Source organism: Mycteria americana, chromosome 2 (assembly GCF_035582795.1).
Source record: "Mycteria americana isolate JAX WOST 10 ecotype Jacksonville Zoo and Gardens chromosome 2, USCA_MyAme_1.0, whole genome shotgun sequence".
Taxonomy (NCBI): Eukaryota; Metazoa; Chordata; class Aves; order Ciconiiformes; family Ciconiidae; genus Mycteria; species Mycteria americana.
This window is the reverse complement of record NC_134366.1, coordinates 151,457,636-151,485,157: the sequence shown is the minus strand read 5'-3', so window position 1 is coordinate 151,485,157 and position 27,522 is coordinate 151,457,636. Positions and strand designations below refer to the sequence as shown.

General features: G+C 38.3%; 1 protein-coding gene across 10 annotated transcripts in view; it reads right to left on the bottom strand.

The window, feature by feature from the left end:
• Positions 1 to 27,522, bottom strand: part of VPS13B (vacuolar protein sorting 13 homolog B) — a 491,276-nt gene that overhangs the window by 100,602 nt on the left and 363,152 nt on the right. For all 10 annotated transcript variants that reach the window (XM_075495027.1, XM_075495031.1, XM_075495030.1 and 7 more), the window contains 2 exons: positions 17,577 to 18,279; positions 8,166 to 8,303 (listed from right to left, as the gene is read on the bottom strand). In XM_075495027.1, the coding sequence (XP_075351142.1) occupies positions 8,166 to 8,303; positions 17,577 to 18,279 (841 nt within the window). The remainder of the gene's footprint in view (positions 1 to 8,165; positions 8,304 to 17,576; positions 18,280 to 27,522) is intronic.

Below are 27,522 nucleotides of genomic sequence, written 5' to 3'. Positions count from 1 at the left end.
GAGATGTTACAATGTCAAGGGTCACCTAGATGCAGCTGGAATAAAATTTCCAAGGTGCAAAATCCAAGGGTAACAGTCTTTTTAGATGATTTTAAACACCTTGAGAAGCACACCACACAACACTGCAGATTCTGTACCAGTAGGATAACACAGGTTCCTGTAATTCAAACAACTCTTTGAATTGTCCAAAATTACATCAGAATCAGGACAGGGCAAAAGGTACCTCAAAGCCACCTTTAACTCCTCAATTACATCAGTCTCTCCTTTGCCTACCAGTAGCCAGTGACTGGCTACCACAATTATATCCCAGTGCTTTCTTTAGATTTAAGACATAATACCAATAACTTATTTTGCCAGGTGTTATCTATTTCCAGCAAATAAATAGTGAAGAAATTACTGTGCTTTTAAATAGATTGTGTTCAAGTGAGTTATTTCTGGTTATGTTTAAATCAGACTGAACTAAATGATATCAAAGCAATATTTTTTTATTACAGTGTAGCATTTGAGTGTAGAATTTGAATTGTTCTTTCTCTCTCTCAATTTCTTCACTACATCTCTTTAGATTACCCAGTAAATCCATGTCTGTCAATTATTAGTTTCTAATTACCCTTCACAACTTTCTGAACAGCTACTAGGAAACAGAATGATGAAATAACTATTGAGTTAAAAGGAGATTAGATAAATATAAATAAATTACACTTATTATATGCTCCCACCACACCAGGAGGTGACTTAACAGCGAAAGGAAAAGAATCACGTTGCAATAATGAAATCAGAGAGGGAATTCAGGTCCCAGAGGCAATTCTATGGAGTTTATGTTAATGCACACCTTGTGGGGGACCAAAAATCAACTGGAATAGTTTCCTGAAAACTGTTTCCAGCTATTTTCTCATTTAAAAAGTTCCAACTTCACTTGACCCATTAGTCATCATATTACTTACATTTATTATGTATTTTGAAATCTATTACAAAAAACCCAATGGATTCAATATGGCCTGTTTGAACAAAATCATAACATCTATAAAAGAAAACCTATAAGGAGCACTCCGAAATTTCTCTCTGAAACAATTTCTTTCTTTGTCATTTTATTACTTAGAGCTTCAGATAAAAAATTTCAGGGTTATGAGTATTTTACCCTTGTTCTCCATAACATTCAGGTTTGTACTGTGAAGATATAATATTATTCTGTGAACTTGGGATAATGATATTACTCAAAAGGACTTTTTATTTGGTGGGCTAAGGATGAATAAGCAACACAAAAATAACAGAGCTCCTAGCAAGTTGCTTTAGGTCAATCCCAGCTCTTACTGAAGTCAGTGGGCTTATTCTAGTATGTGCCATAACTTAATGTACACCAGGTTACTATTTCTATGACCAATAAACTACCATAGTATACACTGAATCTGAAAAACCAGAAAGTAAACTCCATGAAAATTATTTATAAGCTTTATTTATAAGACTGGGATCTTTTCACAGACTATGAGAAATGTTGAACTGTGAGAGAGAAAAATATGGCATTTTCCAAGAATTTGTTCACTTCTCATACCCCTCATTCTGCAATGGATCTTTTATTTCTCATAGCTAATATAGAAAAGACCAGGTCTTTCCTCCTCAGGTTGGACATGGGTCTCGCTCTCCCCTACTCCAAGAAGGCTGTAAAATAGTAAACTTAATAAATAGTACTGCTGTAGAAGAAACTACTATTTGCCCTAAACTCTTAGGAGGACTGAATTTCCTAGTCGTAAACAGGAGAGGAGCAGACAACAGGCATGAAACATTTTACCACCAGTAATATTCTTTCTCTGGGAGCCACCCATCCTGATGTCAGGAGCCTAACAGAGGAAATCTGAGGAAGGTAAAGGTAATCTTGAGCCCTGATTCTGATTTGGAGTCAGGGTGGCCCTTCAGTAACAGGGAAATGGCTGAATTGCAAAAATTAAATTTATAAAAATAGGAAAGAGAGAGACATGTAAAGAAAAGACTAGCGGTACTGTTCTCAATTGTCCCTGGTCAGGCATCAAAAGAGAGGCAAATTAAAAGAAATTGAAAAGCAAGAAGAATACAAATGAATTGTTTTTATCCTCTAATTCATCATTCTCAATTTGGATCAAGGGAAAAGGAGGAAGAAACTTGAGACAAGGCTTCAGAGGCCATCTGCAGTCCATCTTGTATTCTGCTTCTTTGAGACAGATGCCAATTAGTCTGGAAGAGGCTGGTAGTCACTGCTCAGTATTTGTACCTACTGCCATCTGTGTGCTGCAGCCCCACAGAAGCAGCTCTCTAAGGCCAATATGGCAAACTACAGCCTTCAGGGAGCTGAATCAGCTCAAGCCATGTGGGGTGTTCCCCAGCGGTAACAACTCCTCCTTCCACGACCTAGTATGTCACTGACATTACGCAAAGGTGACACGAAGACATTAACAGCTCTAGCTAGCCAGTGCCTAGGTTTGAGATCTCAGACAAGGCTCAGTGATGTAATTCTATTATTTTTCTTAAATTGTCACAATTGAACCAAAATAAATTGTTGTAGGTCAACGATACTATTAATAAAGGATGGAGGGTTACTGCCATTCATAGGATGTTGACTGAAAGGAAGCAACTGTGCAACTACCAAACGTATTACAGAAGTGTGTCAAGGGTTGGGTGGCGAGGCCAAAAACTATAATGTGGACATTGGGAGACACTACCATGAAAGGAAAACCCTAGCTAAGGGAAACATTAAGTCTCTCAACAGAGAGTCAGGGAAGCTGAAGCACAACACAGTGAGATGAAATAAATTGTTCCAGGTCATGGAGCAGGTTTGTGGAAAAGAAAAGAACCCATAAATACTAACTCTCTATTATCTGCTTTAGCTGCTGAGTAATACATCTATTTTAAGACGTACATGAAGAAAGGAAAAAAAGAAAAACAAAAGAGGATTTCAGAAAATTGGGCAAATGTTTGAAATGAAGTTTAAAAAGAATGCCAATACACTGAAAAAGATACCAAGAAAATATTTTCAAACTTATCCATGTGGGTACAGTGTGCAGTCTTCATTTTCAGTACTTAGGCATTTACGAAACTAAATTTCATTTAAACTAAGTGTTGTAGGCATTGCTTTGAGAAAGGTACTTTGATAATTTTACACATTATTACACTGATATTACAGACAATAGATGTGTTAAAAACAAAGCAATACCTACAGGCTGGTACACCTGTTCGGAATATTTCTCTTTGCCCTCTTAATCAAATAAATATCATTTCATGGCTACAGTGTCAGTGCTTTAAAAACTTGTTTGTAAAAGAGCAAAGGGAAAAAAAAACCTACTAGAAAGCTCAAAAGTTTTGCAAATGACCCAGAGTTAATTAGAAAAGTCTGCACCCTGGCTAGTTCCCCTTCTCACGTGTCAGCTCTCATTAAATCAAAAAATTCTCATTTCAAAGTTAACAAACACCATGGTTAACAAAACTGTTAAACTGGGATCAAGTGGGCACATTCCTAGGTTTATATATGATGTCATGCTAAGCAGCCCACAGCTGAACTTGCAAGTAGTATGAATGATTTTTCAATATATTAAGTATCTGATCTAATGCTAATTTTCTCTCTATAGGCTAACTGTGCTGGGAACAGGTGGCCCTGCTTTCAATTACGGAGGGCTAACATGCCAGTGTGAGGCCTGGATTAGTTCACCTTCTCACAGGGAATTTGCCTCGGTTGGGAATGGATTTATTATGGCTTCACACATGGAACAGAGCTCATGTCAGCTGAGGGCAGTGATACATCATATGATTCAAATTAACCTGCTGTGGACTGTTCCGCAGGGCTGATATTGTGTATTAAAATGACGACATTTTTAAAACAGCTTGAAAGAAACCAGGATTGCTGAAGTGCAATGGTTCCAATTTGTTCCAACTAATCTATCACCTGCTGGAGATATTATTCTAGTGGGTTTCTGGTAGCTGCTATTTTCCAGGTTTCTCCAAACCACTGACCTTGCTAATGGATACAATAGTTGCCTTTGCAAACAGGGGAAAAAAGCTGGAGAGAGTGCCGTGGTGCAGTTTTGTTTGTTGCTTTTTATGCATAACCCGAGATCCAGTGCTGTGCCCCGCGTGGTGTCCACACAGTGCCAGGGAGGGACTGGCAGGAAAGAGCAATCCCCCAGGTCCCCCAGTTCTCACTTTATCTTTGAGTGGGACGTGGTATTTCTTAGTTTGTCTGGATAGTTTCTTCTGTAGAAACTATTTTGAAAGGCGAAGTATCAAGGACCGCAGTTAATTCACACCTTGCCTAACGTCTTCCCAAGAAACCGCCAGGGGAAGAGTACTTTGGCATAAACTATCTATATTTTGCATGTATAAGTATTCTAAGGCAATTCGTATGAAACTGTACTTCATAAACATGTTTTGTGTCATTTGCATGCAGAGAGAATACATCAGAGACAGCTTTTATAGCTAAGAAAGCATAGTTGATTTAAAAAAAATGCAAAGAAAGCACTAGAGGGTAAAGAGAACAAATTTTCAAAAACTATTAAAACAAGATGGTCATATTTGTTCCTCACCTAATGAATGATATCTAATGCTGAAGCAATAAATAGTTCACTTACACGTATTAGACAAGAATTAGATGTACAATCCAGTAACAGACTGAATATAAAAGAGAGAGGGTCATGTAAACTGATGTAGATGGAATTTAAAAAATTTTAAATAATTAGTTACTGTAGAAAAAGAAAGAATAGTCCTTTAATACATTGTGGGGTTAAAGTTGAGGTCTGTTCCCACAGGCCTGATGATGAATGCTTATTTCTCCTAGGATCCTATTACCTTAAATCTGGAAGAAATATAATTTTTCTTTAGTTGCCAAAAATGTACAAAATAATCAACTCAAGTGGCAAGAAGTGCATTAATGTGTCCTGTTATTCTCATTTAATTAGTGGTTTCCAAGTTTAGCTACTTGCTGTAGTTTTCTGATCTCCGAGCTAATATGGACTGACAACCTGGTTTCCTGTGTGGTGAAACCATACGGTTTTTCTATGGAACACTATCTACTTATCTGCTTCAGCTGACAAACTATTTACAAGGAGTACCGGTTTTATCTAACACAGCAAACACTGGGAACCACTTGCAGATTTTTTTAACTGCTTGCATAGTAGTTCGCATCATAAAACATAGGCATGTTTGTTATATTTGAAATTTAACCTCAGTACACCAACAACACATTTCGTAAGAAAAATGACATTACAATTAAATCACTGAACTCTGAACACTTAAAGTCTACACAGAAAACTGTAGAGTTATCCCAACAGCTACATCCAGATTTTTGTCTGCATAGGCACAGCTTTGAAAAATGTGCTGACTTTTCAGAACAGCAGATCAGCTGTACCCAACAGGTAGCACCTACTAGTGCATCCAGGGCATTTTAATAATTTACTTACTGCAGTTATAAAATGCATACACATAAATGAATATGCAAACACACAGTATGTCCTTAGAAAATACACCAGTTAGTAGCAGCATTATTTGCCAAATGTTCACCAAAAAAGAGTAGGCCTTTGAGGTGTGTAACGTAAGTGTACTCCAGCAGTGCATTTATTCAGTTTATTAACTGTGATGTCTCCCATCACAAATATCATCTGTCTGGTGACCTTACAAGAGCTCTCAGGAGTTTTGCTGAGGTTCTTGTCCTCAATGAACAACTGCCAGCTTAGTTAGGATCTGGTGATGTAGACACTTTCTCCAGGCCTGCGGACGGCCAAGCTACCTCACTCTAGAAAAAGTTGTGGTTAGAGGACTTCTTTCCCCCAAGGAGAGTTAGTAACTTATTTTCCAGTAGCCTGCTGAGGAGTTGTCAAGCTTTCATAACTCTTTGCATGTGCTGTTCTGACGCAATCACATGCAGAAAGCGCCTTCCATTACTCATCCAATGAAACCTCCAGCCCTCACGGAAGGCTTCTTGGTAAAGGTTAGTTTATTTGAAGAGGATCTCATAGTGGCAACAGCTGAGGTTAGAAAAATCTGCAAAGGAATTGTTATATTACACCTGCAAAACACTTCATTAAAATTCAGAGTAAGTACTGTTGAGTCATGTGTAATGATAGTTCCAATTACCAGCAAAAAGATGATTAAAAAAAATGCCTTTAGGCTAAGAAGAGATCCTGGAGGAAATCTCTGAAGTTTTATATGCTTTGCAAGAATAAATACACTGAAGTTTATGATGCATTAATTTATGGTTTTTCAGTTCCCTATTTAGCCATATACCATGGAGGGGAGAGATTTAACACTGATTCGAGAGATCTGACTGAATTGTTGAGAATGGGGTAGACACTTAGACTACTTGTGAATATATACTTTCCAAGCTGGTACCAACTTCCATGTTTGCTAGTTTAATTAGAAGTCTGTCCTACTGACAGGAGAGTATAAGGGAAACACCTTCAGGTGTGTAATAAATTAAATATAAAGGCTGCACCAGGAAACTACAGTGAGAACCTTGAGAAAAGGGGAATGCACAGATGAAAAGTCTGGGAATATGGGAATCTGCCAGATGTGAGGAGAGATGACGCAAAAAAATTGGAGGGGGGCAAGGATAAAAGAAAACCAATCTGGCAGCAGTGACCAAAAGGCCACTGACAGTAGGTGTGTCTACCCCTCTTGTGCTGGTCATGATTAGAATGAAAATCTACTATTATTATCAATTAATCCTTTAGTTCAAATGGCAGTAGAACATGCAGTAGGTCTGAAGGTTCAAAGTCCTATTAATGAAGCCAAGTAGGGATCAATATAACAAAAGCTCTGCATTGTCAGGTGGTTTTAAAATCTTCTCTTAAAATAATGCTTTTAAGGCAGCACAGAAAACCAAAAAAGGGGCAATGATGAGGTTCTTCATGTACTTTATTCCTTCCTTGAGGCTCCTGCCTGCCTGCATGCAAAAAATGGAGTTTCAAGTTACTTAACCACAGTATTTATAGTCAGCAGGTAAATATGTATGTCTCATTCTCTGGTTGTTCAATTTGATGTCCTGGGGTCTGATATGCAGAACTGATTACTGATTCACCCAAAGACAATATGAGCTGTGTTTCCAACATCTAAATTTCTATATTTTTTAAGTACCTTGGAAAACTAAATTGTGTGATTTAAATTGATAACCTTAATACAATGAGAAAACCTTTAATTTCCCTGTGCCTCAGTTGCCTTCTGTGAAATGGCAAGGGCATACTATTCCATTACCCATTGGAGGGTTGTGCAGGTAAACTAGTATTTCTGTAGTGCTCAGATCCTAAAGCAGTAAGCAATGCAGGGGAATTAAGTAATCCTACTGTAGATCCAGGTTTAGATAGTGTGCTGTAAGACTGTATGAATAGGTAACTGAATGAATAGGAAAACCCAGTACTGAAGAGTTGCTCACTAAATGACTGATAACAGGTCATTCTGTGTGCTGAGTGAAGGATATTCAGGGGGAAAAAACAACATTGTTATACAATTCAACAAATTATTAAAAATATGCATAAGAGAAATGAATTATGATGGCACAGGTAAATGTAAATGTATTTTCTAACTTCTAATATAACCTCAGTTATATTCTACACAGTAATGTAGTTATAAATACATAATTCACAAAATAGAGAATGGATGACATCAATTTGCAGGATTTTCTGACACTCTGGGAGTGAAACTTCAAGTCACATTATTTTAAGTAAATGCTAATAAACCTTCATACTACACCCACTATTTTTTAAATTTTACAGTATCAACACTTTAGACAATAGGAATTTGCAATACGAGGTATCCAGATTCCAAGGAACTCAAGAGAAGGAGGCTTATAAAAATCTTCAGAAACACTTTAAAAGTCAGCTTTTATAAACATAACTGTAATAAAATTTCAGTTGTTCTAGGGCCAGAAGCAGGTAGGTTTCATTCCGTTGGAAATTTGCCAACCTCAGCCTTCTTGAGGAGTAAAATTTCTAAATTTACCTTGAGAAGAAAATAAATAATTAGACTTAAACCTATGACTGGTCCAGGACTGATCATTCCTCAACTTTGATTTCAATTCAGGGTAATTGCTGGATGAAAATTTTATATTCATTAGCAAGGAATACAATGTTTTTCTGATGATTTAATGTGTGTGTCTATGTGTGCATATATACAAATAGATTACATTAGAAAAAAAGAGATTAAAGTGCAATGCTTACGTGGTCCATTAAGGAAGTCTTTAATTTGCACAGTGATAAGAGGAGGCGGAATACCACTTTTAGCATCTACCTCTCCTGCTACTGTCTGCAACCAAATCTTGCAATAATCCAGAGCTTCTGGTAGAGTCTTCCCAGGATCTACAGGTGATAAAGATCATAATCATTAATGATATTCCAGGAATATGATACACAACAAAATGCTACGTACAAAATTGATTAAATAAAATTAAAAAGTTTAAAACGTAACACAGTAAATAACATTCCTAATACTACTGTTATACACAGGCAATAGGGCAAAGCTGTATTTACACAAAATGTAGAAAACCTGCAAAAATACCAAGTAAAATATTAGTAAAAGACATCAGTTACCACAAGATGACTTTAAATAGCACATAATTCTAGCTTTAATTATGATGACACTTAAGCAGTCCTTACAAGAGATCTGTGCCCAAAACCTGCTACTTCTAGATTGTATTTTCATTGCCAGCTAGACAAAATAATAATGGAAAGATAAATGATAAAGGCTAAAAGACCAGAATGCTACCAGATCTCAGGAATAGAGCATAATGACAATGTGGTTATATCATTCTCTTTGGAGTTTCACTCAATAGCTAATCAGTAGCTATTCTTGCATACCACCTTGAATTGTATTCCTTGATCAGTTTATAATATTACAATAGTACATTAAAATTAATTTCCTCCAAGTGCTATTCTTCTCTTCATTTTCCACATATCATGAATGGCAAAAACAGTACTGTAAAAAGGCTTTTTAATCTTTAGCAACTCATGACCTTCATTAAACAGTCCTCAATTCTGGTACTACAGGTCTTAAATTCTAAATAATCAATTATTCTTTATTATCAAGACTGCTATGTTAATTATTGAATGTCTGCCTCATCCTTAACGATTTAAGGAGATTTTCTTGATGTTATTCTCTCCCATTTTCCGTCAATTTAAAAACTGCAATAATGGCTTTATTTCAGTTTTACTGAATGGATTCCTTTCAAGAACAGTATTTACATACCCATTATTATAGTCAACATATGGTATCGTGGTATCGCAGTCATATGTGGACTGGGTATATAAAGTCAGCTTTGGAATTTGTATTTCTTGACCTTATCATGTGATTCATATAAAACTTGGCACATATGAACCCTTATGTGATTTCAAAGAACCTACTGAAACCAATTGATCATGACTTTAGATCTATATGGAAAAGATCAAAAGTTAGCACATTCTTCTGTTTTTATTTGATCAATTTTCAGGCAATGACTTTACAGCAGTATTTGTACTGCATGGCATATACATTACAGCCTTTCCTTCCCTTTATTCCCGCTATACATTTATAAAGTCAGCTCTCAACAGTTATTTAAGAGCTGTCACTGCATACAACAGATTTGTATATTTTCCATGTGAATTTCTACATTTTTATGGTTCTTAGCCCTTTCCTTTAATTACATTAACCAGAATGGTGTGGCACACTCCCTTTTCTATAGTAACTGCTTTAGGGAATATCTTGTTTCCTGTGTCTGGAGTTTGCCTAGAATACTGGAAATAATAATAATAAAAAATCTTTACACAAAGTACGCATCTTTTCCAAAATATAGTTTTGTAGTTGTTCTGAACAAGGATGTCATCTCTGACTTGGATATATACCATCCTATCTTGTTTTGTGCTAGTAGGTCATCATAAATAAGTAACATGCTAATGTTTTTCAGAATATATGGTGTAAAGCATTGTAAAAATTACTGAACATTGTGCAATGAATATCACTGAATCAATTAAATTGATCTCTAAGTTATTGTTCCTTCAGAAGTATTAGTATAAACATTTAGGTGTACCAATATGGCGTAAAATGTTGCAATATGCCTTTATTTTGTCTCGTTTCTGAAAGATATCATCACATACTGTATATAGCAACCCAGATCATCCACCGGCTTTTCAGAAAATCCAGTAAATCTAGTCAAACATTTCTTCTGAAGACTATATTTACAGGTATTCCTATTATCCTAAGGTGTGCTTATGTTATAAAATACCTAATAATTATTTCAAAGTTGTAGCTGTTTAAAGATGAAAATATCTCTGATGGAAAGAACTTACATAGCAGAAAATCCTTGCATGACATAATACATTAGCTATACAAACACTGCCCTCAGGGCACTGGGAATTGCAGCACGTAAGCACAGAATAAAAAAAAATAAAGGAACCATGGGGCTCTCAGGAGATTATTTAGCTCTGTCACGTCTCCAAGGAGTGCAGCACCGTCACCTCTTCATTACCTGGGGCACTGCAGGACTGGGATACATGAATAATGAGAAGGGCCCCAGAATTACAGATTAGGAACACAACACAAAGAAAACTCAATGCACAAAATTAGCCTGAGTCCAACAAAATATATTACTTTTAACCCAGCACTAGCCTTACTGATTTCAAGCTTTTTTTTTTTTTTTTTTAGTTCAAGTGAAACTGTGTTATTCTGAAACTGAGCTAATTCTGGAAGCAGGATAGTTGCATTGACACAATTTTGCATTGGAGGTAATAATCCCAAAGGGCCATGCAAAGATCTAGTTTGAGTACTTCCAAGCCCATAGCATATGGTTAATTTGGAACCTGGGTAACAGACTTGACTGTACATCCAAATATACCAGATATGGATCAATAAATAAGTTTTTATATAATGAGAAGAAAGCCAAAATCCAGAGATTTCAAAACCAACTATGCTGGTGTACATCTCAAAAACTTGAAGGGAGTTCCAAATAGGAGCTATAAAATGTATCTAGGTAAGACAAATTCATTTACATCAAAGGCCAAAAGACTGAAATATACGTATCTTGATTAAAATACCTTCTAAAGTAGAAAACAGCATATGCATTTTTATAGGACTAAGGATCAGGAAAGGAATAAAACAGTATCAATCAATCAATCCCTATGCCAAGGGCATACGACTTGCCAGAGAAGCAATTGAATGAAAAAGAGAAAATTTAGGCTGAAAAGTGAGGAATTCCTGATGGGGAGAGCTGTTAGAAAAAGGACTCTTCTCCCTCAAGGAAATGATGGAAACGTTCAGAATGTTTAAAAATACACTTGACAGAACACTATAAAATATACAACAGGGAACAATTATGCATCAGCAGGGAACTGGTCTGAATAATGTATTATAATAGGTCATTTCCATTTCCATTTTCTATGATTCTCCCAAAAATCAACACTTAAATTTGCAGTTATTTGTATAAAGAAAATGCTGGAGAAAACCCAAGGGATACATATATAAGTAAAAGGAGAGGCTAGAATTACTCCACAGCAAGCCAAGAGAGAGAAAAGTAAGGCTTGAGAAGTGAAGAGCGGTGAAGACGGCCAGAAATTCTATCCTCTACACCATGTGAAAAATTTGTCTGTGGCAGCAAAAGAAAAATGGTGAGACAACTATCACAGATTGACAACCAAGGCTGTAATTTAAAATCGGCAAGACTGAGAAGCTGGGGCCTTCAATACATCCACATTCCCCCCCCCCCTTTTTTTTTTAGGGAAAAAAAAAAATCTCTGGCTATTTTTGAATGCACCCAAACATCCAAAGCCACTTTTCGTCTTGCTAAGGTCCAGACCTCAGCTCCACATTTCACAGTTTATGAAATATCTTCCTAAACTTGATTTGAATTTGCAAGCTTTTGATTTCATGTGCTATCTCCTCATTCTTGTGTTAACAGCAGACAGCAAAAACCAAACTTCTGAAGAGAAAGGGGAGTAAGGGGAAAGGAGAGGAGAGAGGCAGGAGAGATTTCACATCTTGAAGATTTTCGTTCTCCAAAATGTGATTTTGTTCCAGTTTGTAGCTGAGAGCCAGGGCAGCTCAGGGGCATAGCCCGTGGGAGGCTTTAATGGGGGGGCTCAGCGATCCACAGCACCCCAGCAGCTGCCAGGCAGGGGACCGGGCTACCGACCATGTGCGCGGGACGGCAACTTGGCCCGTTCAGCTGGAACTTTACCCAGACCAAATGAGCTCTGCAACACACTTTTATTTCAATGGATGAATCATATTTTGGTCTGCAGTCAATTTTAAAAGCCAGTAGGATGCTGCAATCATCTCTGCATTTCGAACCCTGAAGTGGAACGTTTGGTCTTGTTTTAAAAATGGTTTCCATTGGAATTTAAAGAACACAAGTGGGAAAACATTTCTACTAGCGTACTCACAAGTGCTGTGTCAGGAAGTTCAAAAATGAGCACTTACAGTAACCTGAGGAATGTATATTCCCAGGCCAGCTTGTCTTTACGGGTGGGGGCTGCACCCCGCCACGTCCATGGATGCAGATGTACTGGACACTAAAGATACTCGGAGGGGAACAGGTGACACTCCAGCAGAACTCCCTCAATGCTATGCTAGGAAACAGCCCTAAATCCTCTCTCTGCCTCGTAGGAAGCCCAGGCTGACAGAGAGGCAGTGAATCAGACTTCCTGCCAGAGCCAGCCTGCATTGCTCTCCATGCAGCCTGGGCTTTCCATTAGATCAGAGGTTACATGTGGTCTTAGCTACTGCATCTGCTCTTCATGGACCCCCTGCCATCAAAGGCGTGGGTGTAAAAAAAAGTAAAATAAAATAAAAATCGAGAATAATTCTGGATGGCCTCACAATGCCTGTTTTTTGCAAATGCTTCGTTGGCGGAAGTTGAAGAAATTCCATGCGTAACAGATATTTATTGAGAAATTTCTCTCCCTTAAAACAACCAAGCACCACAACCTCCTCTTTGAAAGCAAACAAACAAACAAATAGAAAAAAGATTTTTCAAGAATGCCCAGAGCACAATGCTCAGGAAATGAGGCAATTTTGTATCTGGATTACATTACCTGAAACAAAGCAAATAAAGATTTAAAAAAATATTTATAAAAGCGGCTTATGAGATTACATTAAAAACAATTGCACCCACTTTTATTTAAGTGGAAATGGCCAATGCTCTGTTTGCAAAAACTAACGGTTAGCAGATGCCTTTTTGTTAAATGTAGGATGAGCATTGAATAAAAAAAGGTTGTTTTATAGTATCTTTCAGGCTGTTTATACAGAATCTTACAAGTAAACTCAGGGAGCAACTAGTCTTTTTAATGGCGCTTATTAAGCAGTTAATATTTATTCCATTAATTTATTTACTTTGATTTGAAGTTCCTATATCTGGCAGTAGCATAATTACAATCAAGCTGTGCGATTACAATATAAAATAATTTAAAACACAAATGAAGCAATTTAGCACAACCATAATAAAATTGAGCTAACATTTTAATAACCTAATAAGTCTCCTCCTCCTGCAAACTGACTTGCCAGTGGACTTGGTTGGAGAGAAGGACTGAGGAAATTGAAAGCACAACCGTCAGGTCTTTAGTGCCAAGGCAGGCAAATGCTCCCACATACAGACACTGGCCTGATGGAAATCTGCTGCTACTAACTGCTAATTAACAAACTAACAATACTTAACTTTTGAATAGCCTATTTCCTCCTATTTTATTCTGAAGTTCTTATTTCTTTCATGTTTCAGAAAGTAAGCAAAAAATAGCACAGCTAGTGACAGAGAAGCCAAGTTCTTTGGATGACGTTTGGTGTTCGGCTACTGTGCAATACTCTCTCTCACAAAAAGAGAGTGATAGCTTCATGTGCAAGATCCTGAATTTTAAGCTCTATTAACTTGAAATCTTTTAAAAATAAGAACAAAACCCTTGTCCCAAATAAAATATATGTGGCTTCATAACAGTATTAAAAACTTCATTTCTACACATGTTCAAAGCAGCAAACCACCACAAGGCAGTGAGCTTAGTTTTGTCACCAGCCCAGGACTAACTATTATCATCTTCAAAATTCATGCTGGTGCAGTTTTACAGGATAAATTCCATATTTCATTCAAAGCTTCATAAAACAGACTCTCATCAGACTACCTGTTAGAAGCAGTTCCAAATCCTAGAGTATTCTTTGTTGATTGACAGCTGAACAATATATTTCTTAGAAATACAATAATGGGAGGTGAGGGATGGGAAACATAACTAGGTCCAAACTATTACCAGCTTTTCTTTATCCTAAAATTTTTTTTGGAACTAACATCCATCAAAAAAGACGACCTTCCTACTTTCACAGTAGAATTTTGTATTTGCTTCTGCCTTGCAAGACTTGAGAGTTGTTTCAGAACTGTAGATTTTTTTCTTTTACAAAAGCTGTAAGAAATAGCACAGTATTTCATAAGACCTGAATCTACTGCCGTTCAACTAACAGTAGTCAAGTCTTCCGAATTAAACAAAATTGATTCAAAACAATTTTCCAAATGCTTTAAAACATTCCTAAAATATTCTTATGCAGCGTATATGGTGCATATATATATACACAATGATGATTTGAAATGGCAGAGTTTTTATTAGCAGGTTTTGGATCTAATTTACGTATTTCATATATAGCTTAACTTTGTAAGCTTAACCATATTAATATAAGTAATAAGAAACCACCCCCATAGGAGTACCAATAAAACTTTTTAACAAACATCATGTATTTTTCCTTTTGCCCAGACAAGTCTCAATTTTTTAGGTTGTGTTGAAATTTGCTATGTTATAGGCCCGACTTTCTGAGCTGCTGCTGTGCTGTTGCCTATCTTCATCATGCGATGTAATACACACAATGTTTTCATCAGGCCTGCCTGCCTAGTCCCACTGTTTAAATGTTTTTTTTTAAGGGGGAATATGCTCCATCAGTTCTTATAATCTAGTTAAAATATATCTTTTATGTTTAGCTTGTGTCCTCTTCCCATCGTACCTGAGATAACGGAGAGATAGTTGCATGCATACATATAGACACAAGAAGAGCAGTCTTCTAGAGAGTCTAACTGGAAATATTCTTTAGCAACATTCACTGTAAATTAAACATAATTTATGCCCTCTTCCCACCCTCCAGTCCTTGATATACAGAGAAATAGAGGATTTAGTGCATACCTATTATACAGAGGGAGAGAAGCTAAATTATTTCTTTCAAATAAACTTTATATTCTTCTTCATTTGGATGATACATCTCTTTCAGATAAAACTGTCAGCCAATAGTCACAATGTCAAGAAAAATTGGCGTGATTGATGAAATAGACTGCAGCAGCACAGAAAATGCCATGCAAAGCTCCTGATGCTGTATTATATGATATGAAATATATAGAGCTTATGTGTATATGTATACACACACACATATGCATATTACACATAGTTCATGGCTGTTTCCCCTCAAATACGCATGCTAGAAATGAAAAATAGAAATTTCCAAAACTAATACATTACTATAGTGGTATGACAACATTAATCCTGAATGATGCAATTACAAGCACAGCAGGTCTTCCTAAACAAGAGGCAATAAAAACTTTCTACTACCTATTTTGCTGCGTGAATTACTGCGTGACTTGAGTGTAAGTTAGTTTTATTAACTTATTAATACATTTAGGATGGTGTTTTTAGGCACTAGAACTTTGGCACCCACCTCTCAAACTCTTTTGAAAAGAGCCCTAATGCTTTGGTAGCAAGCACAGGATTCTGTCTGATACTTGAGTAAGGTACTTACTACTGCCCACAAAGGCAGCAGGATGAGACCAGAATTTCTGCCTTCACGTAATGTCTGACTCCTGCCTCCACACTCTTTTACCTTTGCCTGACACAGACACAAAAAGCCAAAGAAAAGGGTAAGACCCACGTAGGGCTAGTCTTTGGTCCTCCAAGACGACCCCTTTGGGTCTCACTGAACAACTGCTGGTGACTGAGAAGCTCTCAGGCTGTATGTTCCTACTATCTTTATTATTTAAACTTCTTGCCATGCTTCTGTGCTCTCTGATCCACTTCCAATTTGTAAGAAGACTTTATTACAGCTTGTGTTTTCTAGAATTGCTCCCATAGATATGAAGATGGTGAAAGACTTCAGAAGTTAATTGTAGGAGCAGAATGGAAAGAACTTTGCCCAGTTTCTTGGTAATGTGGTAGCAGCTTGGACAAGGACACACTTGAATGCCTCAGATATGAGAAATGAAGAAGTCCTATCACATCTTTCCAAAACGCTAAGTTAATGAAGTTGTGACCTTTAACTTACAACTACTCCAACTTTCCTTCAAGCTTTGCTTTGTTGATTGATTTGTTAATTCTTTTCATATTAATTGCTACAATGACCACCTTTTATGTAGTATTTAACAAACATACATGGGAATCTGGAGTAAATCAAATTCATGTCACAGCTCTGTTTATTTCAAGACAGGACAGCAACAGCAAAAAAGATGAAAATGGAAGAATGATGAAAGAAAATATGGCAGAGAACGAATCTTCTCCCTGTTTTAAGTATCTTTTTTCCATCGTCTAATCTTCCTCACTGTTTAATCCCTCTTAAAAGTTCCACCAGATTTCTGAAAAAAGTTAAGATCTATTAAAAATAGAATTTTTAGTCTTTTGATAAGCACATTATTCTAATGCCAATTTTCAAAAGATACCATCTCATTCAGCAAAGATTCGGTATAGCTGTACAAAAACCGTATACTACTTTTCCCAACTAGTGTGCTGTATGAACTCTGGCAACAAAAAACTAGCAATGTTTTTCACCTACAGCTCTCATTCAGTGAACAATTTAAAACCCCACACTTTTCTGGCTGCGCGTTCAGCAGATCTCTGCACTGTCATTTACACTTTTTTTGGCTAATACTCTGTAATGATCCATCTCTTTGAATTCTTACACCCAGTACTGGCTGTCAGACAAATGAATTGCAATCATTTGATTTCTCTCTTCAGCAGTACAGATAAGACAGAAAAAGAAATTTTCAGAATATTTTCTTCTGAACAGTTATTCTGATACTATAAGCTTTGCATATGAACAAAAAAAAAAGCCATTCATTAAGAGAAGGAAATTCTTGCAAAACCCTATTACTCAGCTGAATGAAAACTTAAAATACATGACATCATTAGAAGTCATCTGGAAGATCACTACAATTTTGTTACAGTTTATGATCAAAACACCAGGTGCTTCTACAATGTTTACCTTTAAATTTTATCAGTAGGCTAATATAGGAAAATATTGTGATATTCAGTCATAAAAAAATGCTTTTTATGAAATTAGCTTGGCTTAAAAATCTTACTTCCTTAGAAAACATTGAGAAGTTAAAGTAATGCAACAATCCCTATTGCAATCTGGTAATGAGAAAGTAATACCGAGGAACAGGAAGAACTGGTTGCTAAAAGGTTACATCTTAATTAATTTCAAACATTTTACACACTTAACTTGATTCAGCTGTGGGGTATAATCCTAAAAATATGTATATTTACCGTTTGATTTTTAAAACATCCTAGAAATCTCTCAGCTGCTCTCCACCGCTCCAGTAACTTTGAGAAGTGCAATTATTTTGGCAGTTGTAACCAGGAGTGAATGTTAAATGCTCTTACCTGTACACTTGTAGTCTGAAGCTACTCCTTTAACACCAGCATCGAACACTGATATTTCGACCTTTTGCTTTCTGTGGTGGCAGCTCAGGAGCACAGAGGGCTGTGATACAACGAGGTAGAGAAACGGCTGCAGCTCTATGTCCCCAGTTCCCCTGCGACCAGGCTGCCGAACAATAGTTATACCTAGGGCTTGTCGAGCAGACGATCTTGTGGAAGCATGCAGACTTTCCAGTGACAAAAGACCTGTTCTTCTCCCAGTAGACAGGGGTACATTACTGTTCAAAAGATCGTCTGCAGTGACGGAAGAAATGCATGGCTGACTGGGCTTCTTGGTGTCATGGCTGCCACCTGAGCCTGCTTCTGGAAGGTTCAAGGAGCTTTTGCTTACTTTCTCACCATCTTTCTGATCTTGTCCTGATTTTGATTTAGGTAAAGCAGTGCACGAGTAAGTCATCAAGGAGATTCGACTTGCTGTAACAAAAATGTCAAAGGGAATGAAATTGAGATTCTTCACGATGGAAGACTGGCGGGAAGGACGGGCAATGCGGTGCTGGCTGGTACCACTGTGCTGCTCGATCTGAACGATTCTGATCTTAACACTGTCACTGCCAATTCCACTGTCCTGTGCCCCGCTATAACGGGAAGAAGTCTCAACTGTTCCTCCATCAGACACATCCATTTTTTTCTGCTCTTGTTTGGAAACCTGCAAAGGAAAATATTATATTAACTTATGATATCCATATCCCAACTATTTCCATTTCAGTGGCAGCAAACAATCACTATATAAACATCATGTCAAAAAAGAGAATTATAAAAAAATATCTGCCAAGTTAACTTTAACACAGTAATCACTCATGAAAACACAGCAGGTGTCTGTTCCAATGAAATGATGACTCACAACAGATGAAGTGCCAAAAGAACATGTGAAGGAAAAAAAAAAAGGAGTAATGACTTCTAGGCTTAAACAACTTTTTTCTTTCTTTTTTCTTTTTAATTTAATTTAGATTCTTTCTCTAAAGAATCTACAAGAAATTTATGGCTTAATATAAAACCCTATCTCTGTGGAATATACAATGTAAATAAAAAGCCTAGTCAGAGTTGTTTTCCAGTTTTGAGCACTGATGCTCAAAAAGTCCTCTTTGGCACTAAAATATTTTACCGTGATTAGATGAAATAGCATGTAGTGTTAATCTACTGCAAAATCACAAAAAGACTAAATGGAAGTTGTAAGCTGAAATGTATAAATATTATGTTGTAGAAAAAGTATTTTTCTTAAGAGTCATGGAAGTGACAGCTGCCTTATATAAAACACCAAAGCTGAAGGAAATATCAGCACTAACTAAAGACTGCCTCTGTGATACGGTACGAGTTCTTAGCTTCCCAAGGCTCACCAAAGCTACATATGGTCTTGGCTGTGACATTCACAGGGTTTCACATGAGAAATCATTGCATATAGAAATATTTCAAAAAGAAAACATACACCATGGATAAACAGTAAAAAGAACTTCCCTTCTATCACAGGAAATGCAAGAGTGAAACAAAAAGTTGCACGGCTGTGTCCAGGGACCACATAGTACCAGGTCAAGAGACAGAGATATCTAAGACAAGGAGGTGCTTCACGAAGAAAACACTTCCAATACTGCTCATGAAACAAGCAGAAATCCTACAAAGAGCTTGAGGACAAGGTGGGGAGCATATGCTAAAATATTTGGAAAAAATCCTCTGCAGAATTCAATAATACTACTACTAATAATGTATGGCCAACTCTTCTGATTCATATGGAGTTGAGAGTCATGCATTCATCCTGTATAGCTTCCACAGCATAACTAACACCTCCATCTGTGCTGCCCAGAAGAAGTGTTTCTGCTCTGCTCCGTACAAGAACTAACATAAGAAAAGCTCAACTCAATCAGATTCATGACCCGTCCAGCCCAGTACACTGTTTCTGACAGCACTAGGAGGAGACTCTGCTGAGAGACACTGTGGACCCTGGCCACTTCTTGCAATCTTCCTCTCCTACTCCCCAAGCATCCATAGCTGTTGCATTTGGGATGCCAGTGGTGCACACCTGTGTAGTCATTTTAGTAACCATTTCTTGACTTCTTGTCCATGAATTCGTCCACTTATCCACTTCCGTTTTGAACATGCTGACAGTGTCTGGCCTCCACAACCTTCTGGGGCAGCAAGTTCCAATTTTTTTTTCTTTGGTTTAAACCAGTCTCCTACTAGTGTCATTGCATTTCCCTGATCTTTTGTAGTGCTTGATTTGAATGTTCAGGTCCATATTCAGCTTTATCACTGCTGCTACGACTTTGTAAACCTTGATCATAGCTCCCCTCAGCCTTCTCCTCTCCAGACAGGGAAATCCCAGCCTTTTTAGTTTCTCCTCACAAAGCAGCTACTCCAGCACCTTTAATAATTTTAGCTTCCTTTCTCTACTTCTGTAACTCAACTACGCACTTCTTGAGCGTTCTACACAGTATTCAAGAAGTCAGATCACTATGGTTTTATATAGCGGTAAAACGATGCCTTCTGTCTTGTTCTCAATCTCCATCCTGATGATGTCCAATATTTTTTTGGTTTTTTTGGCTACCACTGCACATTGACTCAATGATTTCATTTCTTTGTTCCAGGATCTACTTTGATAATTCTTTTTATCTTCTCCACCCTAGTGAATCTTTGAAAAGGGAGATATAAACTAGGGCAAACCATACCTTAACTTCCTCTTGAAAAATATAATGATGAATTACAAGTACTTACAAAATTTATTAGCAACTTAACTACAGGAATGAAGGGCAGTGAATTACTGAATTTCTTCAAACTTTGGTCTTTATGGAGTAATATTAATAGATTCTACGTATACTGCAGAAACTGTGGCTTGTGGGAGAGTTAAAGAAAAGCAGGTTTTTTAAAGGTTCCTTTATATTGTGCTTTATGAAACAAAGGGAGCAACCCCCTCTCCTTTTCTTTAAAGGAATGAACATGCTAGAAAAAAAGTATTACAAAGGAAATCCTAAAACAGAACCATTAACTAGCTGAGATTTTCTTTGAAAAGGTTTTTGCCAGCTCTGGTTACAATCTTTTCAGATTCACTCATACATATTTTTCAAATAACCAATAAAATTCCTTGCGGCTGATTTCTATGGCAGACTTATATCACTGACTTGTAAATGTGATACCACTTTTAATGCAGCCTCTGTAAAAATAACTAGAGACCATTTTAATGAATTACTACATTGTGAGCCAAGAAATCCTGATTCCTCCCAGTATGCTAGAAAAGCTAGGCTATTTACACCTCAGCCTTTCTGTCCAGTAAACTATAAAGTGCTTCGCCCATACCGTGCACTGATGGCACTTTCAAAAATGGTATAGATGGTTTTATTGTTCATGTATTGAGGGCAAGCAGAAGACAGAAGGGATGGAGCTGTGAAAAGGTCTTGCCACATCATTTCATGGAAATGCTGCCTGAGACGAAGTAGAAGGTGCTAAACCTTCTACTTCGACACCTTTTCTACTTCTAAACCGACATGCTGCTAAACCCAGCAATTTTTAATTGCTCCATAGCCATCAGCTCAGTCTGATGAAAAATCTTTTTAGAAAGCATGATTCTGTAGTGAATGACGCTCTTACGGGTACTACATGGTATTCTCTTGTTCTCTATACAGCAGAAATTTCTACAGCTACCTGCCATTTAGGTTATGCTTGACTTGGCTAGAGGGATTGAAAATACAATATCATCCACTAAATGATAATCACAGGATCATAGAATGGTTTGGGTTGGAAGGGACCTTAAAGATCATCTAGTTCCAACCCCCCTGCCATGGGCAGTGACGCCTTCCACTAGACCAGGTTGCTCGAAGCCCCATCCAACTTGGCCTTGAACACTTCCAGGGATGGGGCATCCACAGCTTCTCTGGGAAATCCTGTTCCATCACCCTCACAGTAAAGAATTTCTTCCTTATATGTAATCTAAATCTACCCTGTTTCAGTTTAAAGTCATTACCCCTTGTCCTACTACTACGTACCCTTGTAAAAAGTCCCTCTCCAGCTTTCTTGTAGGCCCCCTTCAGGTACTGGAAGGCTGCTATAAGGTGTCCCCAGAGACACTTCTCTTCTCCAGGCTGAACAACCCCAACTCTCTCAGCCTGTCTTCACAGGAGAGGTGCTCCAGCCCTCGGATCATCTTCGTGGCCCTCCTCTGGACTTGCTCCAACAGGTCCATGTCCTTCTTATGTTGGGGGCTCCAGAGCCGAATGCAGTACTCCAGGCGGGGTCTCACGAGAGTGGAGTAGAGGGGGAGAATCACCTCCCTCAACCTGCTGGCCACACTTCTTTTGATGCAGCCCAGGATACGGTTGGCTTTCTGGGCTGCAAGAGCACATTTCCAGGTCATGATGAGCTTCTCATCAACCAACACCCCCAAGTCCTTCTCCTCAAGGCTGCTCTCCGTCCATTCTCTGCCCAGCCTGTATTTGTGCTTAGGATTGCCCTGACCGATGTGCAGGACCTTGCACTTGGCTTTGCTGAACTTCATGAGGTTTGCATGGGCCCACCTCTCAAGCCTGTCGAAGTCCATCTGGATGGCATCCCTTCCCTCCAGCGTTGTCAACCGCACCACACAGCTTGGTGTCATTGGCAAACTTGCCGCTGAGGGTGCACTCAATCCCACTGTCCATGTCACTGACAAAGATGTTAAACAGCACCGGTCCCAATACCGACCCCTGAGGAACACCACTTGTCACTGGTCTCCACTTGGACATCAAGTTGTTGACCGCAACTCTCTGAGCGCAACCGTCCAGCCAATTCCTTATCCTCCCAGTGGTCCATCAAATCCATGTCTCTCCAATTTAGAGACAAGGATGTCGTGTGGGACAGTGTCAAATGCTTTGCACAAGTCCAGGGAGATGGCGTCAGTTGCTCTTCCCTTTATCCACTGACGCTGCAACCCTGTCGTAGAAGGCCACCAAATTTGTCAGGCAGGATTTGCCTTTAGTGAAGCCATGTTGGCTGTCACCAATCACCTCCTTATTTCCCATGTGCCTCAGCACAGTTTCCAGGAGGTCTGCTCCATGATCTTGCTGGGCACAGAGGTGAGACTGACTGGCCTGTAGCTCCCCGCATCTTCCTTTTTTTCCTTTTTAAAAATGGGGGTTATATTTCCCCTTTTCCAGTCAGTGGGAACTTCACCAGACTGCCACAACTTCTCAAATATGACAGATAGTGGCTTATAGCAACTTCATATGCCAGTTCCCTTGGGACCCGCAAATGGATCTCATCAGGTCCCATGGACTTGTGCACCTTCATGATCCTTAGATGGTGTTGAACCTGATCTTCTCCTACAGTGGGTGGTTCTTCATTCTCCCAGTCCCTCCCTTTGCCTTCTGTGACTAGGGTGGTGCGGCTTGAGCACTTGCTGGTGAAGACTGGGGCAAAAAAGTTGTTGAGTACCTCAGCTTTCTCCATATCCCAGGTAACCAGGTCTCCCATTTCCTTCTGGAGAGGGCCCACATTTTCCCTAGTCTTCCTTTTATCACTGATATACCTATAGAAGCTTTTCTTGTTGCCCTTGACGTCACTGGACAGATTTAATTCTAGCAAGGCTTTAGCTTTCCTAACCTGATCCCCGGCTGCTTGGACAATTTCTCTGTATTCCTTCTAGGCTACTTGTCCTTGCTTCCACCCTCTGTAGACTTCCTTTTTGTGTTTGAGTTTGTCCAGGAGCTCCTTGTTCATTCATGCAAGCCTCCTGGTGTTTTTGCTGAACCTCCTCTTTGTTGGGATGCATCACTCCTGAGCTTGCTGTGCGCCCTCCTGGCTGCCCTAAGGATCTTGAACTCCACCATTTCATGGTCACTGCAGCCAAGGCTGCCCTTGAGCTTCACATTCCCCACCAGCCCCTCCTTGTTGGTGAGAACGAGGTCCAGCATAGCACCTCTCCTCGTTGGCTCCCCTATCACTTGGAGAAGAAAGTTATCATCAACGCATTCCAGGAACCTCCTGGATTGCTTATGCCCTGCTGTGTTGGCCCTCCAACAGATATCACGGTGGCTGAAGTCCCCCATGAGGACCAGAGCTTGTGAATGTGCGGCTGCTCCTATCTGTCCATAGAGGGCCTCATCCACTCGGTCTTCCTGGTCAGGTGGCCTGTAGCAGACCCCCACTATAATGTCACCTGTCCCTGCCCTCCCTTTAATCCTGACCCATAAGCTTTTGGTTGCCTCCTCACCCATCCCCAGGTGGAGCTCCATGCACTCCAGCTGGTCATTGACATATAGGGTGACACCTCCTCCTCATCTCCCCTGCCTGTCCTTCCTAAAGAGTCAGTATCCTTCCATTCCAACACTCCAGTCATAGGAGCCATCTCACCACATCTCCGTGATGCCGATAAGAACGCAGCCCTGCAGGCGTGCGCACATCCCTAACTCCTCTTGTTTATTCCCCATGCTATGTGTGTTTGCATAGAGGCATTTAAGCTGGGCCCCCAATGAAGCTGACTTACTGGCTGGAGTGGCTGGAATTCCTTTGTGCTGCTCTTCAGGTGCTCTGCTGCTGACCTGTGATCCTTCTCCAGGCTCTGGGCATCTATTGCTGGCACTGGCATCAAACTGGTAGGAGTGGGATGGATTGAGGTTCTCCTCCCCCAGCAACTTTAGTTTTATAATCTTCCAGGGAGAAAAGCATTGCATGTGTATGACTGAGTGGAGGGAGAAAGCATAGTACTTCTGGTTTCTGAATGGATCCTCTCTTCTCACACCTAAATAGATTTGACTTGAAGCCTAGTTGTTTTCTTCTGCCTCTTTTTATAATTAAGTATTTATTAAATGTGCTGGTCTATGTAAAGCACCTCAAGGAAGATAAGAAAGTAGCTCTGCCTGCATCCCCATTCAGACTATAGTTTCTCTGTGAAGACTACTGCAAGGATGCTAATTGGTCCCAACTGCTGAATTTCCTGTTATGCAGACATTCGACTACAGAAACTTTACTGAGACCCCAAATCAATTCATGCAGGTCACCGAACAGCAGTCAGATGGTAACTTCTGCTCAGTACTAAGCAGCATGGAATATGAACCAGTGCCCGAAAGGTGCAAGACACCATATCCTATTACAGTTTTCCATGCCACCCGGTTCCACAATGAAACTTTGACTTATGTATGCTCTTACCATGTATATTATAAAGGTTGGAACAAGTGAGTAATGATTTGCAAGACAGCTTTATATAACACAACTGGGTACACAAAATAAAGGTGCAGAAGTACCACTGGAACTTCCTGCATCAATTTCAGCTCAGTAAGCATCAAGCCTTCCAATCAAGTTTCACAGTTAACCTGAAAATATGCCTAGTAATAAACTTGGGAATCATTTAGGTATTCCTCTAACGGGATAGGGATATGAGAGGGAATGACTCTCAGTATAACAACTCTAAAAAGATTCTTTGCTTTATTATGGAATAAATGGGCAAACACTTTAAAGATGTCAAGAACAGCAATATCACAGCTTGCTGTTAGCAAACGTAATGGTAACATTTATCATTGGGCTGTATTATATCAATTCTCTTACTCTTTACATAACCCATTTAAAATGAACAATAAAAGTTTTCTTTAATTAGCTACTGGTGTGCATTAACATGATCATGATTAAACCATAAAAACCAACTGTACATTACTCTGGTCCCCTATCCCATGTGTTTTAAATTATTTTAGTTGAAAATGTACTTTGAGTCCCTTTTAAAAGTTCGACCTTCTGCTTTCAGAGAATTAAATGCATATTACTGTAGTGGAGAAGATAATGTTTCAGACCTCCAGGCATATATTAAACACACTGGCAGCACATTAGACAAAATGCTTTACTTATTAGATACTTCCTATTCTAAACAGTGTCATCAAAGGCTAAAAACAAAATCCATATAAAAGCTGCACAATGCTTCCACACAGAACCTGTGCCAAAATCCCTGTACTTTCCAACTAATGAGGAAAGGATGTGTACTCTTAACATATGAATGTAAGATTTTCCAAGCATTCACTTTAGGAAACAGGACTATTGATTCCACATGGCTTATGTTAAATGAAACTGTATTGGTAAAATAACCTTTAAGATATTTGGCATGATAACTATAATTAAACAGTATTCAAAGGAATAAAACAAAAGGGAATTTGGTTCCACAATGGCTAATTAAAATAAAATGAAAAAACACAGCATGTCATCTATCAAGATAAATTGTTATTGTTTAAGAACTATTTAAATACTGTTAAAATATACTTTTAGATAAAATCTGAAAGGACTGGAAAAATATTTGTGGCTTAAAAATGGATAGTTTGGCGAAGAAAAAAGTATAGGACGCTGAAATTTTATGCTGAGATAATAGCTTTAAAGCTTTGAGCATAACCAGATGGTACTTAAATCAGAGGAATTCTACAGTTTCACTGTCAGAATGAGTTGCAATATGGAAAGGTTTTCAATAGCTAGAAAAAACATGTCAAGATGATAGTTTACTTCTTATATCACTTCAGTGCATTTTCTCGTCCTTTCACAGTTATATATCCTATCAATACTAGACACCATAGAAAAGGTGTTGAAAGCTACACTAGTAGCGAGGGAACTGTGGCTAATTCTTTCTTTTCATGTGTTGAGATAGGTAACTTTACTAGCTCAACCCCTTGAGTTCAACAGGGCATATGACACATGTATCTATCTAGTGAAAGGGCATGGAAATAGCATGTCCTGTGGAACACACACAGAGAAGTACATCATAAAAACAAGGGTAAATAAAAATATTTGCTTTTCAAAATTGGCAAGCAATCCCATCTGAGGTCACTGCAATCTTATGCAGGTAACTCTTATTTATTTTCCATTCCTGATAAAAGTATTTAGATGGTAGAGACAAGTTTTCAAAGTTTTCACTCCGTAACGAGAGGCAATAAAACCATCAAGGTAAATACAACCTAATACTTTAGATCAATAATTAATGCATTTTCCCAGAGAGAGATGTTTTACAACAATTGGCAGCATTTTTCCATTATATTTTCACTTTATCTCTCAAGGGTTTTCAGTGATAACAAATGTAAGCACGTGCAAATGTCACTATAAACATTTCTATCAGTTTTATTTTCTTTTACTGATACTTTACAGGCTAATTCTTTAATTAATAGAATAACTGTAGGCAACATAATCTTTGGAAGTGCAACTGCTCTAGATCAAAAGCATCTACATCTGCATAATTTTTCCAGCTTCTCATATTAATTATGGTTATATAATGACACTATTGAAGTAAAATTTCCAGCCTTCTGCATAGCCGTTCCTTAACTCTGATCAGAACCCTTCAGCCAATCATGAGATCATTCTTCACATTACATAAATTACGGAAAGAGTCACAAGTGTGAAACCACAGAATCAAAGTGCCAATCACATCTGCTCCATCACCGTGGCATGTGACCTAGTTTTATTTCTTTTGCTAAAAAGTAGTAATATTTTCATGGAAATAAAAATCTTGCCTACCACACAAACTGAGCTACAGAAAAGGAATACATTCCATTTTTTTTTCTGTTGTGCTTAAACTGGAATTACGAAGAAAACACTGCATAGTTTCTTTCTGGCTTTGTTCTAAGTACTTCATCTACTCCATCAAAGAGTCTCCAACAGTTTAGAAATTTATTTGACATATTGCTATCTGAAGAAGCTTTTTTTTGGTTAACCAAAGTTTGCTACATTGTTCTACTGAACACTTCAACTAAAACAATTTTATTTTGTTTTGCATATGAGTTATAAGATTGACTTTAATTCTGACCATTATGAAAATTATTTTGTAAATTGACATATTCATCTCACATGGAAAATATAATGAAAGACACACATACAAGCATACTAGACTGCTAAATTATGTCTTCTAGTCTAATAAAGTTTCTCTTTTAAGTTTTAAATTAAAACTTCAGTCCTCCAATTTAATCTAGAC